Source organism: Dermochelys coriacea, chromosome 11 (genome assembly GCF_009764565.3).
Source record: "Dermochelys coriacea isolate rDerCor1 chromosome 11, rDerCor1.pri.v4, whole genome shotgun sequence".
NCBI classification, from domain to species: domain Eukaryota; kingdom Metazoa; phylum Chordata; order Testudines; family Dermochelyidae; genus Dermochelys; species Dermochelys coriacea.
In genome coordinates this window covers 52,445,365-52,463,735 of record NC_050078.2, presented here as the reverse complement: position 1 = coordinate 52,463,735, position 18,371 = coordinate 52,445,365, and the positions used below count along the sequence as shown (strand labels likewise).

The window sequence follows — 18,371 nt, the reverse complement described above, 5'->3', positions numbered from 1 at the left end:
TGCTCATAGTCATCAGTATTCTTATGAAGCTCTGTTAAATAATGTTTGTAATGCATTTTGAGGTCTTTGGATGGAAGGCGCTCTATGTTGCATAGCATGTGCGAATAATCTTATTATAGTACTGTACCATTTTATGCACCTCAAAAGAGTCTTTTATTATGGCTAAAAGAATATACGTGGGTTTGTTGTTTGTTCAGCTCAGCATAAGCCATTTCTGAGCAGAAGCTCTCTAGTGCAATAGTACCCATGTGCAATTGATTTGTTTCTGCCAAATGGATCTGCATGCGACCAGATATTTCACATATAGTTGTTTTATAGGGAGAACGTGGCAATCCAGGGGAGAGAGGAGAACCAGGGGCAGCAGGACTTCAGGGTGAAAAGGGTATGGCTGGAGGTCATGGTCCTGATGGTCCAAAGGTAAATTACACAGGAAATGTGTATTCATTTAATGATTTTATTTAAGATTTTGTTCAGCTGCAATGTTCTCAAGAGAGAGGCATCTTGTTTTCCTGAAGGCTCCAGGAGGACAACAGTCTTGCAATGTTAATCAAAGATATGCCAGTAGAATAACAGTAATATAACGGAGGACACTAAAATATTGTTGAGAAATCAGAATTTTCATTCAGTGTATACAGACAAAGCTCTTTAAAATACAGGACTAAACATTTCTTAAAACTACCAGTGTGGTTTGCCTGTTTCAGTAGAACGGTATGAAACCATTTATATAATATAGCATACTCAGTGGTGCTGCCTTTGTTTGGAGAATCTTACCTATTTACAGTAAGTAACTGGGCAGCCCATTTATGTTGCTATGGATACTTTGTGCTGCTCCACCAGCACAGAGTAGCCCTAAGGCTGGTGTAGTTGGCCAGGAGAGAATCCACCCATATGAAGTAGGATCCCTTGGTAGTATAGAGCTGCCATAGCAGACCCTGTATCACCATGTTCTTTACAGAGGACATAAGGAGCACAGCTTGGAGGAAAGAGAGCACAACCAGGACATCCCTGCCCTGGACAATTCCCAGGTCCGATAATTGGCCATTGGCAACTAGTGTAATGAATACTGATCTTATTTATTCCATGGAACCTGTCCACCATATAAGGATTCAGTTTGAGAAGGTTGCCTAGAGGCACTTTAGCATCCCTCCTCCATCCCACACTCCCGCAGCCCCATTCATTCATGCAACCAAGATTCATGACTAGTGTTTTCAAAACATTGGTGATAAATCCTAAAATCAATTAATAATTCAGCTCTGCAACTTTGTTTTCCTGAAAAATGTTTGGATATGAACAAGAAAGAAGTTTAAGAAAAATTGTTACTTGCAAGTGTCCTCCAGAGGCATATTCATAAGCACAGATGGTTCTTCACTCTAAAGACAAAGAGACCTCAACTTAATAGGAAGTAATTTGTTTTTTATTCATTTCAGGGTAATCCAGGCCCCACTGGGACTCCTGGTGATCCAGGTCCTCCAGGTCTTCAGGGTATGCCTGGAGAAAGAGGTATTGCTGGAACTCCTGGTCCCAAGGGAGACAGAGTAAGTCTGTTTATTGTTGCTCCTTTAAATACTAAACAGAAATACATTTCTCTTGATAATTCTGTAGTTGCACTGATATATAAATGACTTGGACTTTCTGGATACTCTCCATAGGGTGGTGTAGGGGAGAAAGGCTCTGAAGGTACAGCTGGCAATGATGGTGCAAGAGTAAGTAAACCCATTGCTCCTCTTAGAAATAGCTCCAAGTAATGGAGCTCCTAAGCAAGATAGTGTTTCTCAACTCCAAAAACAAACTATATTCAGCATCTAGATAATATAGGTTATCAATTAGTTCCAGGAATTTAGAATTTATGTTTGGAATGGAAAGGTGAGAACAAGTCTTATCTCATCTTATCTTATCAGGAGTATCTTCCCCACTGAAAGACACTGCAGAAAGGCAAGACACAGTTTAGAAAGATTAGGGATCCATTTTTATCCTTGGCAATACCTATGCAATAACTTTTGAAGTCAGTGAGACTTGAGCATGCCGGTCTTTTTTTTTAACTAGTTTTGCTCATTAATATATTTACACATACAAATAGAACTATCATTTACAGAGTGCAAAAATGCATGTATTTAAGCATGAGTACATTTCAAAATTGAGATGCAGTAGCAAATAGGAAGTTCATGCTAATTCCATCATGCAGTCTGAAAGGTGTAGGCCTTAGAAAATTAAAACATAGTTAAGGTCCTTAGGTATATAATAGTACATAATTGTTAAAAAAGCACTCATACAGTTTTAAGCAAGCGGCAGACACTACTGATGTGGTTGACTTAATGTACTCGCTCTACACACACACACACACACACACACACACACATTGTACATCATTGGAAAGCTTATTATATCTACTTTAAGATGCAGTATGATGTGGAGCTCTCACATGGTGCTGTTACCATAGAAATGGGGAAAAAAATGATACCATCAAAACATTTATATGACTGCTTTGAAATATTTGCGTTCTTTTCTGTTAGTTTCATGACACTATATACTATTTCAAGAGATAAAATTGGATTTCTTTGTGACCTCAAAGCATCACAACAGCAATCTAATGGGTAAAATAAAATCTAATAATAAATTTGTACAGGTATCATTTGACTGTAATAGTGCTGGTGACATTTCTAGTCAACATCAGTATCATCAACTTGTTTCTCAGTATGATCTCTGTCCAGAGTGCGTGGATTACTACAGTCTTTGTTGTGTTGGCATGTACACAGTTCTGTGCAGGGAAGACTTTTACGACTACCAGACCCTGTTGATTGTGCAGCAACTGCTGCTGGTTCAAATAAGGTCTTGTAGAAGCTCAGATGCCATGGGCCCTTGAAGAATACAGGGAGTAGTTTATCATTCAATTTTTCCACCATGTTGCAATGGCGGTCCAATATCCAGTTTACCTATGTGCAAAGACTTCCAAATCTTTGTTTGCCACTATGCTCTTTTGACATGGTCTTCAAAACTTTCCTTGCATAGTGGGAGTTTGGCCAGTGACTTGTCCTTTTTGATGGGTAGATGGAGGCCCAAGCAATTCAGGTCTCTGTGAGTCTTTTTCTTTCTTGCTCTGATCACACAACACTGCTGCAAACTTCCTTCTTGCGGAAATGGTGGCTTGTTCATCACTTTCTCCCAATTTGGCAAGGTCTCTGAAACGGTAAGTTCCCTTTGTTTTAACAACATTAAACACAGTTTCCCCCCCAAGAGTCACTCCCTGTTAAAGCATGTACAGCAGGAAGTATGTTGCAGAAGTCAGGAGTAAGTGTGTCACAAATTGCATGCAGAGGCCTGATGTGACGCTTGTCAATTGTGTTGGTAATGAGACCTGTTTCAATCCATGTTATGTATGTGTTCCACTTTTAGAAAATAGTGCACAGCAAGGACCAAGATATCTGTATCATGTGACTTAATTACTAGTGTTCAGAAGCATCCTGGTGTCTGCTTCCTCTTGAGTACTATACAAGTCTTGGGCTTCTTCAACACTTCTATTGGTGATGGACTTTGCCATTGGAAAAGCCTCCACCAAGAGGGAGTGTTTGTGTTGGGTCTGCTCCCTAGGTGCAATTTGAATCATATATTCATAGATGAATTTTACAAGTGATTGCTTAAATGGATGCTACATTTAGAAACTTTTTCCATAGGGGCACAGGGCATCCACCAGTTACCTGATATTTCTTGCGTTCAATCATAGAGCCTGTCCAGCACTGGCTTTCTACAGTTTTCACAGAGTTACTGTTGTCATATCTGTCAAATACTTTAATTACAGACGTAGCTTTATCAAATCCTTTTAGGACCTGCCTCAAGTAGTCAACAGCTGATTCACTGAATTTGTGGAAATTGTCTCCAGCCATCATTTGTATGACAGTCCAGCCATGCAAAGCACAGTTGAATTACTTACCTGCAAGCATTTGATTTGCAGTACAAGCTGCATACACATGAGATTCAACAAGGTCTAGCAACCCTACATCTCCACAAAAATTCCCAGTACATGCAACAAAACAGCACAGGGTATGTGTTATATTGGTGCCAAGTTCATCTGGAGAATCCATTTCACTTGCTGAGCAACAGCATAGAGCTGTCGACTCTTGATCTGAGTGGCATGCTGCTGTCCTAGAACAGCTGGTATTTCCTTTCATTTGATCATTGTAGTATAGACTGTGGCCATGTCAGGTAGTTTGGCATCTACAATTGGTGCCTGTGGAACTGTCATGTAGATGCTTTTCATGTAGATGCTTTGGTGCAAGCTTGTGATTGAAACTGGTCCAAAATTGAATGTTAACTGTACCAACATCATCAAGGCAGTAGTTTTCAAAGACACCAGGAGAGATCTTTGACAGCATTCATTTGTAGGTGATGAGTTAATTTTCTCAAGTATTTTTTCATGGATGTGTTCTAGGTATTTCAAATGCTGCACACTGCATAAGAGACTCTGATTGTTCATGGAGAGTAAATGACTTTTCTTTTCCATGCTTGAGTGTTATTTCTTGTGATACTGGACTATCTGCAGACTGTTCTTCAAATACCACATTTGCCATTGAATGGAAGGTATTATTTCCATCAGTAGTCTCTATGCTGATGTCTATATTATTGTCTTCTTCATGGATGAGATTTGCACCAGCATGAAGTGGTACAATTCTATTTGGAATGAACTCACCTCCTTGGAGTCTTTCTACTTCAGTTTTTGCAGCACTAGTGATGAGCTGCCTCAGCTCATCATAACTGATACAGAATCCATGAGGGTGTAGTGTGTCAATTAAATTACAAGACCCAAACTTATGGTACAGCTGTGCAGGAAGGCTTATGTGTAAAGGTGTGATAATTTTGGAACTTCTGAATACATGTGCTCCTCATTTGAGAGGCCCTTGAATGTCTTCTGAAGGATGATACCCATTGCTTGCTGAATGATATGTCTCTTTATTTATTAACCAAAGGACAAATTCCTGGGGCACAGAAGTAGTTGATCTCTGTAAACTACAATCACCTGGCTTTGGATAATATATTCTTTCATTTAGGCTAGTTCAGACTGAAGGATTGAAGCGGCATTATACAAAACCACTTGTTCATTTGAAAGCTGTTCATCAGAGCCACTCATCTCAGGAACATCCACAAAACATTTGGGCAACTTAAGTTTCTGCTTCAGATTACAAGCAGCTTGGATAGCATCAGCTAATGTTATTGCACTTCATAGAACAATGGCAGACTTGCCTTGTCCGTGCTGTGCATGGAATGAAATTACAGAACCATAGTGCTTTTCTAATCTTGCCTGTAATTTGCTACTGGAATAGCCTACAGTTTTTACATCTAAGGGAAGTAAGGCTTTACATCTTTTTGTAGCAGCTAGGAGAGGAGCCTTCTTGTTGTACATACGATCATTGTCTATCTCTTCAATCAGCTGATAAAATGCTGTCATAAGGTGACTGTATTGTTGCAGTGTAACTAGATGGTTCTGCTTTAAGATTTGTTTTACTCAAGTAGGAAGAAAAGCATTTCTGAAAGCAAGTCATTTGATAGAGAATTGGTGGCATATCATCTAAACTAGAAAACTCATCCAGGAGCCCCCAATACAGTTTATCTTTCCTGGCTTCTGTTGCCGGAAACACAGAATTCTGTCCAGCACAGGTGGCTTTTGACAATTTTGCATTGTTTGATTTTCTTGACAAATAACAATTTTTTCTATGTTTGTAGAGTCTTTTTCTCCATGATGTAAGTGTTAAAGGGCTTATATCCTCCATGTCGTCATATACTGTAACTTCCCAGTAGAGGTAATATTCCCAAAGTATATTGTTAGTATTACCACTACCTCCATTTTTCATTTTATACTAGTATACAGACCGTGCTAAATTAGATATCAATTAGATCTCTATGTTAGTATCAAAATTGCCATTTTTGTTTAGGGAGCCACTTTGACTGAAGCCCAATATTAAACTGTGTGTTGTCATCTCTAATACTGATCTGTGCACTGAGTTAAATCTGGTTTTAGAATATTTCAAAGCCTAGTACTGCATGCATAGGCAATTGCCTACCATGCAGACTAGATGCTAATGGTATGTACAAAAGCTTACAGCTGGAGAAACTTTACATTAGGAATTTGCATACATTTTGTGTCTACTCACTAAGCAGTACAAGCTGTGGGCATGCAATCTATTGCTACTGGTGCGCAACCTTCAGTGTGAGACTGATCTGGTCAGCAAATTTCAGTTGAAAATATAGAAAACTGTTATAAACACTTGTGAGATACTTTGACAATTAAGAATATGTAGTGTGAAAACATTTTATGTTAGTATATTGCAAAATGTTGATATTCTCCATTTTTTCCACATGTTAAACAGATTCATCATTTCTGAAAAAAGATACCTGCCCATACAAAAACAATACAAATATTTTTATACATTGTCATTTGGTAGCTTTGGCCAATAAAAGCCACATTACGGTGTTGAAATGATCTTAAACCGTAAAAACTATAGTCATAGTGATGTTGTAGTGTTTCTGGAACTGTGCAAAAAATGACATTTTCTCATTTTGGGTACCATTGTTTCACCTTGTCTATAGGCTTATGACATTGTTTGACAGCTCCACTTCATATCTTATTTAAACATACACAAAATAAGCTTTCAAATGATAAATAATGTGTTTTTTGTTTGAGTACATTAAACTCCAAAAGTATGGCCCTTTTGGGGGAATTGCTGCACGTCTATTTGGGGCAGTGATCAAGTAAGTGTGAGTATGATGAACTAACTTTTAGATCCTTCTGCTGAAACACTTTTGCAGATAGCCTGTCAGTGGAGCATTGACAGTGATCAAATAGCTTTTCATTTTTAAATGTTCAGTGTACTTATGTATCACGTGACACAGATAGCAGTGAAGCATTGTGGTGTAGGGAGTTTTTATTATAGACAAATAATTTTACATTCTGCTTCCAGTGAAGGAAAATCATAATTGGTGTATCTAAGTATTCATAAAGGATATCTGGCTATTGTTGCAGGGTCATTAAATGTAGGTAATAGATTGGTTGGGGTGGAGAAATAGCTTGAAATCAATTATCCTACATGTCATACAAAAGGGAAAAAGGACATTTTTCAGGAGAGGTTGGTTGATAGAAATGAATGAGTCTTCATAAGTAATGCCTTTTTTTTCTTTAAAGAGTTAAGCACTTGGTAACAAGGAAATGCGGAGGTCTGGCTGGCCTCTGTGCAAATGAGACAAAAGGTCTTTCTTCATGTCCTGAAAAGAGAAAATAAAGAAAGGACTTTTTGATCATTAGGCCTTCTTCATAAATACTATTTTAAGGAAAAAATAAAGTCAGTCCAGAAAGAGCAGAGTTTTTAAGTGTGGACTGTATGGCTATGAAATGGAAGATAGTAGGTGTGTCTCAAAGAACAGGGTTACTTAGGCTGCAAGTACTAAATTAAAGCAAAGACCAAACAGAATTTCAAGGGTAAAGGGGAGGAATTTCAAGGATGCAAAAATGCAGAAGGAAACATTAAAATAAAATAAGTCTTGATCCCAGGAATTCTGAATCTTTACTCTTCTCACTGAAACATCTCCTATTGTTGTGTTCAACAGGGTCTTCCAGGTCCAATAGGTCCAATGGGTCCAGCAGGTCCCACTGGTGAAAAGGTAATAGGATTTTTATACAGAGCTAATTGGCATTTGAATTCTCCTAATAAAAACCACCTGTTTTGTGTTTGCTGCTATTCTGATAAGTTATTTTGGAAATAACAACCTGTTAACTTTATTTAAAGGGTGAACCTGGTCCTCGAGGCTTAGTTGGCCCCCCAGGCTCCCGTGGAAATCCTGTGAGTAAACATCTCTGTCTTCTTCATACCCAGTGTTACCAAATCTCATTATGGGGTTGATATTTAACAGCATTTGTCATTGTTCATTGAATGCGGTCTCTAGTTATTTCTCTTTCCTGCTTTTATTCTTTCATCTTCTCCTCCTCTTTTCCTTGCACCCTCCAAAATACCAAGTGGCTCTTCAGACATAACCTGCAGTTCTTGCCTTGTTACCATGAACCCATAAAACTAACTGCAGCTGCAGACATTCATATCTCATTCATCTGGTCATAGATGTCAGGGTAACCTGACAACAGAGCTACTATAGCTTTCCTTAAATCGGAAAACCTTGTACCATATGCTCATTATTTTAATTACATGAGCCTTTTTTTAAAGCATACCCCTAACATTTTACTATATTTATGTATGTTAAGGAGGAGGAGGGAAGAAAAGAAGTATAATAATTCCAATTACATCATATTGTCCATTTCAGCATATTTCAGAGCTGGGGTTATTTTTGATGATTTGGGCATTATGGTCCCAGTCCCAAGGTCTGGCCATGGAGGTGTCACGGCAAAGGGGGTACCTTTGCACTCCCCGTCCCTGATCCTTCTGGGGGTCGATTCAGCCCCTATCTTAAATTATAGCACATCATTACAAGTGTAAATTAGAGCAATCATTACACCACCTGGGGAGTGCTGGCACTCAGCAATAGTCAGGCACTTCCCTTCTCCCTTAACCACACATAGTAAGGAATCCTCAGCTGTGTGCTTATGGTACTTTACAGCCCCTTTGGCCCCGTAATTTTGGAATCACATGGTTAATGAAACTAACATCTATTTTATTCCAGTCTAACCAAATGGAATAATAGATGACATAAAATGTATACATTAGGCCAAATTCTGCTATCAATTACACAACAACAGAGAGCTGAATTTGGCCTACTGAGTTATTTAGTTACATGTGTACCTCAACTGGCTATTTTGTTAGTTTTAGAAGGATATATTTCCAAAGGTATTTTACTTAGCCTTTTAGTTATACCACATGACTCTTCTTAAAAACCCAGTTGTGCGATTATAGTTAATATAGTATGTATGTCATTATAATTATAACAGGAAATTGTTTACATCCATTCTTCTGCACAGGTTATACTCTATACAACAAGCCTTTTATACCACCTGAAACATAACCGTTCTTTATTTCTTCACCAGGGTTCCCGTGGTGAAAATGGCCCAACTGGTTCTGTTGGTTTTGCTGGTCCTCCGGTATGTGTCGTATGATTCTAATCCATTTCCTTTCATCATAAACTACGTTTAAATGCTGCTTAATCACTCTTATTTAATAGATTCTAAACCATTTGGAAGTATTTCTGGAACAAAGTCAGATTTCTGTTTCAAAAAGAACTCTTCCTTCCCCCCCACCGATTATTTCATATAAAATAGTGAGACAGTAAATAGCCTAGACAGTTGAAAATTATTTTGCTGACAAGATTATATCATTGTTAACTAGATTACATATATTTTTAATGTATGAAAATGTTTCCTTTGAGATTAAAAAAGGAAAACCACAGAGTGTCATCCACTGAAAGGTAGTAGAGACGTGCAGTGGAGTTTGTGATACATGAGGAAATTGGCAAGGGTCTTCATGAAAATAATTGGGAGATCTGTGAGTGCAACAATCTTTCCCACAAGTCTGACACTGGCTCCTAGTGAGTTTCAGGGCACCTGGGAAATGGTCCCTTTCCTCCAAACAATGTATTGAACTTCCAGGAGAGAGAGGTAGGCATCTACTTCCCTTGGAAAAGAGGCAATAAAACAGGTAGTGAGAGTTTAATCCCTTAAATCTTTAAACATGTGTGACATGGAAATGAAGATTGAAGAGAAATTCTAAGGTTTTAAGAAAAGAGAGAAATATAAACTAGGTTAGAAAACTTTTTTATGGAATATGGTTAACTGACTCCACAGAATTTCACATAAAACACTTCTGACCCAGTAAAGTGAAGGATATAAATACACACCGGGTAGAGGTCAAGCACAGGAGTTTATTACGTACAGCACTGATGGAGTGTCACCTTGCTTATTAGGCTCAGAGACACTGTCAATCAATTGATTACAATTGAATATATGGATTTTCCATGGGCAAGGGAAAGTGACGGGGTAGGCAGTCCACACCCCCAGATAGGTCTAGCAGCAAGACATGATAGCAAACTAGCCAATGGTGAAAGGTTACATAATGTCTCTGCCCATGGTCTCAAGTTGACAAATCAACATTTAATATTTAATTAGTACTTTAATAAATGTATTAGTATAAAATATATATATTGAATTCTGATTTGGGGTCCATAGGAATGAAGTAGCTCCTTGGATTGTCCAACAGGTACATATCTAGGGGTAAAAGCAAAGAAACAGTGAAAGATTTGGCAATAAAGATTGTCTTTCAAGTTGTTCATTTGTGTTTTAAGGTAGGCATTGGTCCCTGGGAAAGGGAGGTGGGAGGAGGCCATATCTTATACTGACATGCTTGAACCTTTCATAAATTCAAGGTTGGATGTGTGGGAGGAACATCTCCCTACAGAAGAAACTAACACAACAGACACAGGGCTTCTTTATTCTACCTGCAACTTTGAATAAGACACAATTATTTCCCCCCAACATCTGGCATTTTGCTGACCAGGCATATCTTAGCAAAAACAAGCTTATCTTTTGGTTATTCTGCTTTCTCTTAGCTAATCACTATTTGCTAGGCCTCTGACCTCTTGACCAAACTCTGGACTTTGGTCCTGTACACAAATCCATATACCAGGTTATAACATCAGCAATGGATTTTAACCCTTCATAAAGTCAGTGGCAAACTATTACAATTTTCTTTTGCTGTCCCATTACGCTAAGGTATGTAGTCTATGTACTGGACTGATTTGTTCGCCTCTCTTTTAATGTGGGAAAGGTTCCCATAACGTATATGGACTATCAAATAGGAAAGGTTTGATGTCCTCAATCTGACTTTTTTATATTATTTTTCATAGGGCCCTGATGGTCAACCAGGTGTGAAAGGTGAACCTGGGGAACCTGGACAGAAAGGGGATGCTGGATCCCCAGGACCACAGGGCCTTTCTGGGTCTCCTGGCCCACCAGTAAGTGAAAAAGCAAACTGAAGGAAAACAATGACTTGTGTCAGTTTTTCTCATTTTAAAAGTTCTTTGCTGTTCATTATGTCCCATCTGTTTCCCATTTTTAGGGTCCTCATGGTGTTCCTGGTCTAAAAGGTGGTCGAGGTACTCAGGGTCCACCTGTAAGTACTTTGTTGTTTTGTACATTAGTTGAATTAATGCAATAGCACCATTTTACATTGGGGCATAGGTTTAATTTTGGTGGAAATATTTAAATCTTTCTTAATCTGAGTTGTATTGCATATTCAATAATTAGATCAGTTGTAATTGATTGCTCAGTGAGCTGAGAACATTTCATGTAACCAGTGCCAGATTTCTTTCTAGTGCTTATATCAAAATGTATTTCTAGGGTGCGACAGGATTCCCCGGCTCTGCTGGACGAGTTGGACCTCCTGGACCTACTGTAAGTCAATTTGAGACTTATTCTTATAGGTACATTTTATAAAATGGAAGTTAGAAACATGAACAAATCAGAGAATTATAGACGTTGGAACTTGTAAAGACCTACAGTATTCATGGCCTGATCTTGTGCCCATTGAAAGTAATAGCGTGCTTCCCTTGACTTCAGTGTGTGCAGGATTAGGTGGTAAATCAAACAAAGCCTTTTAATTGTGGATCTGATCCAATGCTTATTGAAGTCAGTGAAAGTCTTTCAGTTTATTTCAGTGCACTTTGGGTCAGGCCCTAAGATAGTAAAAGTGTTCTTGGTTGAACTGTTCACTTGCAGTTAAATTTAAAAAAAAATTCCCAGGTTATGCACTTCGTCCTTCCTTATAATTCTTGGTGTTGAGGGAATTTTCTGTACAAGCAACAGGGCCTTTCTTGTGCCAGCTCATTAGTGAAATTGCTCACACAATACATTTTAAAAAAATGACAAAGAAGGCAAAAAGTGCATCTTATGTTTAAACTTTTCTCAGTGACACTGTGGTTAAAGAATTACATGTAATTTCCCCCGGTGTGGCTTGACAAAGTAGGATCCGACTCTGTCTGTGTGTATTAATGACAAATAACAAATTTGCTCAAGTTCATTTTGTGGTTGTCACATGCAGTGGAACAAGGGAAGTGATGTCAAAGCACATTTGTTAATATAACATATGCTCTGTGTAAACAGGAATGTACTTTGCCATCCTTTGAAGAAATGTCGGGGATCCATGCACAAACTCAGTATTTTATGTTATCCCTCAGACCTCCCATAACATGACTGCCATTTTAGATTTTCTTCTTAAAGAGGGAAATTCCCAGGATTGATCTAATTCCTGTCATGTATAAGTTACTTTGGGCTCTTTTGGGATGAAAGACATAACATAAATGTAAGAAATTACTTTAAAAAAATGAGAACTGGTCATGTTCAATGGCATCAAAATAATTTACGTCTGTGGAAAGTGAGTGAAAAATGGATACAAAATGCTATCACTGGTGTGAGTGGAGAAATTTTGAATGAATATTTGTGGAATTTTATGGCACTAATTGTCCAGCTCTAGCTAGAATAATTCCTTCTTTAGAGGAGGGAATCCAAATGGCGAGTAAGGCATGAAACTTGGAGATCATTTGCAAGTCTTGGGAGTTTATCACACATTATTAAAGAGAAAGCACTGTGTTAGCTGTTATATGATAACATTATGTTCACACTCTGGTCCTTCCTTTGTACTCATATATTTTTAGTTAATCAGAACCCAGTCCTGATTTGATCAGAAATCTATTGTAATTGGGGTCTTTTAATATTGCTAGGGAGCTCCGGGGCCTGCTGGGCCTATTGGTGACCCAGGAAAAGAAGGCCCTCCAGGTCTTCGTGGTGATCCAGGTGCTCACGGTCGAGTGGGAGATCGAGGACCAGCTGGGCCACCTGGTGGCCCTGGAGACAAAGGAGACTCAGGGGAAGATGGGCAACCTGTAAGTGCTTTTGTCTTTATATTTGCTTTTTAGTCACACAACTTTTTAATGAAATTAATTGAAATGCTCAGCCTTTGTACTTTCTTGAAACAAGAATAGAATCTACAAGTGCACAGCATATGTTCCATACAGAATGTAGCTTTAATGCACTTTCACTTTCTATAGCATATTCTGAGTTTCCACACTCTGCGTCATGTCGCCTTTTGCACCTTCCGCGCACACCCAGTGCACATTTCAGATGTAAAAGTAACAACTCTTAGTGGATCCCAAACATTCATTTTTATTCATGTTTTCTTTGAACTGGATTTTCCAATTGCATTTTAACTCCTTTGACCTTTGGAGTTAATTTTACACATTGTCCTGTCTGGACATTTTAGGCCTGATGGCAAATATAACACATCACCGAACAGTTGTGCACATTGTCATAATATTGCTTCATGTAAAAAAGAGATTTCTATCGTGGTAACTCCTTCTAGATTAAGTTAAATTCTAGAGATTTGGCCTTATTATTATTGTTATTGATTCTGAAAATTATGATAACCCTGTTCTACGTATTCTTTGTCAATTTCAGGGCCCAGATGGCCCCCCAGGTCCAGCTGGAACTACTGGTCAGAGAGGTATTGTTGGTATGCCAGGTCAGCGAGGTGAGAGAGGCATGCCTGGCCTGCCTGGCCCTGGTGTGAGTAGTAATGAAGTCAATATTTCACCTAGCAACACTGTCTGAAGTATTTTGCTCATCTTTGTCATACTATGTGCCTTCTTCCTAACTCCTACACACAAACAGGACAATATTAGAGGGTTTTAATTGTGTAAAGAATCAGTGGCATTGTGTCTACAGGTATGGTTAATAACTAAACCACACATACATGGCATGCAGAATGGAACCCACCAGACAAACACCTTGTCCATCTGAGCTAAAAGGGAATCTTTAGTTGTAGTGAAGTTTCTGGCCAAAATGTTCCAAATCAGGAACGTCTTATTAGGCATCAGCACCTTTAGAAATCAGACCATTCACTTAGGTGCCCAAATAAGAACTCAAATCTGAACATTCTGACTTTTGTCTTTTAGCCCAGATATTACAGGCTAAGAAAATCGCTTGAGCAAGCTGAAATTCTGCTAAGCAGTGAGCAATGGATCCATACCACGTAATTAGTAGTTACAATTGTCAGTGAACTCTAGAACTTCCAAAAGTTCTGGTTTTTTTCTTTGTAGAATTCATACATTTTGAAAGCTTAGTGAGGGGAGAAAAAAGCATCTCCTTTAGTGTAGTGATTATTAAAGGGGATGGCATTCAAGAGAAACTTGCTTATGCAGCTATACAAGCAGTTTACAAGCACAACCGGAGCTTGTCCGAAGGTTACTAATCAGAAATTATGTTGGTCTGGAGATGGATTGTCTGGCTCAATAAAGGTTCAAGCCAACAGTTGTGTTTAAGCTGCTTTAAGATATGCTGGAGGCTGGTTAGGCTCCCAGTTGGTCCAACAATCCAGGGAGTGTTAGTCCACCATGGAACTTGCATAACATAACAAAGGATCTGGTCCTTTTAAAGCTCCAATCAGAATTGCTGACCTCAAAGCACAGTTCCTAGTCAATAAAAGACTACTCCACTAGGTTGGTTGGTCAATTTTAAAAGCGCAATTAAATTGCTTAATACTATACAACAAATCAAAATCTGTTAGAACACATTCTTCCATCCTGAAGTTTTGAAAGCTACAAATGTTGGTAGTGCTTAAGACTGGATTCATAACCATAAAGTTTAACAACTGGCAATCTTTTCTATTGAGTTGTCTTTGTTTCATTACATTACATGGTTGATAAGGTATTTCTTATCTTTTTAGGGTACACCAGGAAAACAGGGTTCAACAGGGCCACCAGGAGATAAAGGTCCCTCAGGGCCTATTGGTCAAGCAGGTGCCACTGGTCCAGTAGGTGAACCTGGTCCAGAAGTAAGTATTGTGGCCTAGTAACAGGCAAAAGTAACAGACTTGCTGTAATTATGGTCTAGAGACATAGAAGTTAGAGCTGGGAAAGACCTGCTAGTTTCTAGTCCATCTTGGGCAAATATAATATTGTTCCCTGCAACTCACACAGTTAACTAAGCATGGTCCTATTTTTACCTTTCACACTTCTAGGGCCCTTCTGGTAATGATGGTACTCCTGGACGAGATGGAGCTATTGGAGAACGTGTAAGAATACATTATTAGTGTTAAGCCATTGCTGTCAATCTCTATTCTTTTCTGGGTCTGTGGCAGATTCTTTACCTTGCATGGCTTCTAGGGTTCCCCAGACAGAGAGCTTGTGGTAAATCCACATTCTAATCCCAAACCAGGACTCTGATGGGCTGCAAGAGGACACAGATTTCAAAGCTGGGGAACCCTAGCTAAAATAATCCTTCCCATGGGAGCTCTCTCTTGAGAGCTGACAGCAAGAATATTCCAACTAATCATAATAGTTTTACTAAACCATAGCGATGGAAAAGTCTATTGATGTAGTCTGGTCTCATTTTTTAAATACACAGTAAGTAAATTGTGGTGATTTGTAGGGTGATCGTGGTGAACCTGGACCTGCAGGTTTACCAGGTGTGCAGGGTGGCCCAGGAACTCAAGGACCAGTTGGCCCTACAGGAGAAGCAGGGCAAAGAGGTGAACCAGTAAGTAAGGATTTTATTTCAGATTTTTTTACTAGTTTTATGTATGGAAGTATTATTATTTTGGACATATTCCATGAAAAGATGTGCTATAAAGGTATGCTGAATTGCTTCCTGTAACATGTCCATGCATTTCCATGCAGGGCTCTCGGGGTCCAGTGGGTCCATCTGGTCGTGCTGGAAAACGAGGCTTGCCTGTAAGTTCCGTGCGATTGCTTTACTATTGCCCAAACCAAATTATTTTTACATTAAATGTTACCAAAAGGGCAAGAAAAGCTAGATTTAGAAGCCTGAATAATGACTTGAGCTTTAGAGAGCTGACTCCTAATGAATAGCGAACATTTTTTGAGTTATATAATCCTTTTAGATCTCCAACTGGCTGACTATGACAGCGCATTGTCTGTAAAACATGACTGAACAGAGGTAACAAGAAGCTTCACATTTTCTTTACTTGCATGATGCAACAGAGAGTGGCCAAGTAGGTGGTATTTGAACCTGAATTAGCTTAGGTCTAGGCTTTGTGTTTCACAGTGTGAGGTCAAATCAGGATTTGGATTCAGGTTAGAATTTTATGATGCTGAAATATCATGTGGTTTTCTCAAGATTTCAGACTAAAATGGCAGAAATATTACAAAATCGGCTGTTCTCATGAAACAAACTTATTAATATCATGAAATTTTGCTGCAGCTGAACTGGAGCTGAAAATATATGACTTCCAGTTTTTGATTATAGGCAAAGTTGTTATAGGAGTTCAGGCTTGGAACCAAGATTCAGGCTCTCACCCCCAAAATTCAAAGAGGGTTCAAATATGAGAATCCAGTTTTGACATTTCTAATCAGAAGACATAGGTGAAGGAAAAGCAGAGAATGCTTGACTTTTTCTAAAAGTTCACTCTGTTTTCAAGATGTAGATTGTTCAGTATCTAAAACTTACTGAAAATAATTACAGGTTTCAGAGTAGCAGCCGCGTTAGTCTGTATCCGCAAAAAGAAAAGGAGGACTTGTGGCACCTTAGAGACTAACAAATTTATTTGAGCATAAGCTTTCATGAGCTACAGCTCACTTCATTGGATCCGATGAAGTGAGCTGTAGCTCATGAAAGCTTATGCTCAAATAAATTTGATAGTCTCTAAAGTGCCACAAGCCCTCCTTTTCTTTTTGAAATTATTATAAATTTCAAATACTGATCTTAGACTAGCATGAGATTTAAACTGGAAAATGTAATATTAAAAGTGTAAGCCAAAGAAATATTTTGAATGATTTTAACCAATTTAAAAAGTGTAAACGTTTCAAGATCTTGGAGTTAAATAATTATGGAACAAACTCATTTGAGCATCTTAAGTCCAAATACTGTAGTCCCTACTCAGGCAAAAATCCCATTGATGTTTCAAATGTAAGTTTACCTTAATATAGACTGCAGGAGCCTTTGGGTATGTAGCTAGTTGTGAGAAGTGGAGACACTTTCTTCCTGATACTGAAAAAACAGGCTTGTAAATACAAACATATGGAGGTCATCTTTACTCTTAAATTTCAGTCCTCTCCATAACAGTGCTTCCCACTTTCAAGCATGGAATGAATATTGATATAAGTATATAATATTATATAATATCTTTACTATTCTTAGTGGCAGTATTTTTGAATGTATGAAATAGATAGGTAAACAGTAAAGACTAATTTTACTGTAACCAACTCTATTTTATTTAGGTACATGGCATTTTCTAATATGTAAACATGGCCTGCTGCTTTCTGCCTTTAGAAGTGAACAGTGTCAGACATTAGTGTCCAGAGCAAAGTAAGGTTTGTTCTTAGTTTAGAATCATCTATTTGACTGTTTTTGTACCTATAGGGTCCCCAAGGTCCTCGTGGTGACAAAGGTGACAATGGAGACCGAGGTGACAGGGGCCAGAAGGGTCATAGAGGTTTCACTGGTCTTCAAGGTCTTCCTGGTCCTCCTGTAAGTTGTTTTAGTTAATTAGCAAGAAAAGAATAATAACACATCTGTTAAGACTTTGATATTAAAAATGAACCAAAGGGAAAATCTGCACAGTGTATTACAATAAATATGCTTTCCAGATAGCCGCTCTCTGGTGCCCTGGCTGTCTGTAGTTTCCAATATATATATTATACATTGCTAATATAAATGCAATAAATTGTTAAATTTACTTCTTGTTCCACATCCATCAAGTAGATTTATGCAAATTCTAACTTCATGTTAGTCAACCTGAGCAGTCTGCATGCTACTGCTGCTGTAAGCGTTGGTATTAATATTAATGTTAGCATACAAAATATGCTCGGGAATATACAAAAATATAGAAAAACATGGTTCTTTTCCCCAAAGAACGTAACATTTAAGAAGCAGTAACTTTGTACACAAGATAGAAATCTGTGTGGTTTTTCTTGATATTGGTAATTATAAATAATTTGTGATATTTGTTCCATGCACAGCTGATGCCACAGTATTTTTAGTGCATTAGTTAGCAGTTCTGCTTTATCAAAATTATATAGCATGAACCAGTGTGCACCTGGCCCTGCATGTGTTAGAGGCTCAACTCTTAGTGTCCTTGTGCAGAGGCTGAGTGCAGTCGTAGTTCTTGTGATCAGTGAAGCAAACTCAGCAAAATGCTCAGCAAAAGGCAAAAGTAAAACAAACAGGCAAACAACCAAACCGAAACTTCTTCCCAATTTAGAATCACATCAGTTGGTTTTAGCTTTGGATAAAGATTCTGGCTGGTTCCTCTTTTTCTTTTGTTGTTTTGCCAACCATATTAATATTGGACAATACCAAACTAAAGGTTTTCTGTGCATGTAACCTCAGACATAATTTTGTCTATAGATTTGTACTAGTGTTAAAAACTTTAATTATCTTA

General features: G+C 38.3%; 1 protein-coding gene across 1 annotated transcript in view; it reads left to right on the top strand.

Moving 5' to 3' along the window:
• Positions 1-18,371, top strand: part of COL5A2 (collagen type V alpha 2 chain) — a 184,145-nt gene that overhangs the window by 147,046 nt on the left and 18,728 nt on the right. The window contains 16 exon segments of the mRNA XM_038422277.2: positions 319-417; positions 1,428-1,535; positions 1,650-1,703; positions 7,591-7,644; positions 7,770-7,823; positions 9,014-9,067; positions 10,825-10,932; positions 11,037-11,090; positions 11,318-11,371; positions 12,697-12,858; positions 13,430-13,537; positions 14,697-14,804; positions 14,991-15,044; positions 15,401-15,508; positions 15,649-15,702; positions 17,351-17,458. Coding sequence (XP_038278205.1) covers positions 319-417; positions 1,428-1,535; positions 1,650-1,703; positions 7,591-7,644; positions 7,770-7,823; positions 9,014-9,067; positions 10,825-10,932; positions 11,037-11,090; positions 11,318-11,371; positions 12,697-12,858; positions 13,430-13,537; positions 14,697-14,804; positions 14,991-15,044; positions 15,401-15,508; positions 15,649-15,702; positions 17,351-17,458 — 1,341 coding nt within the window.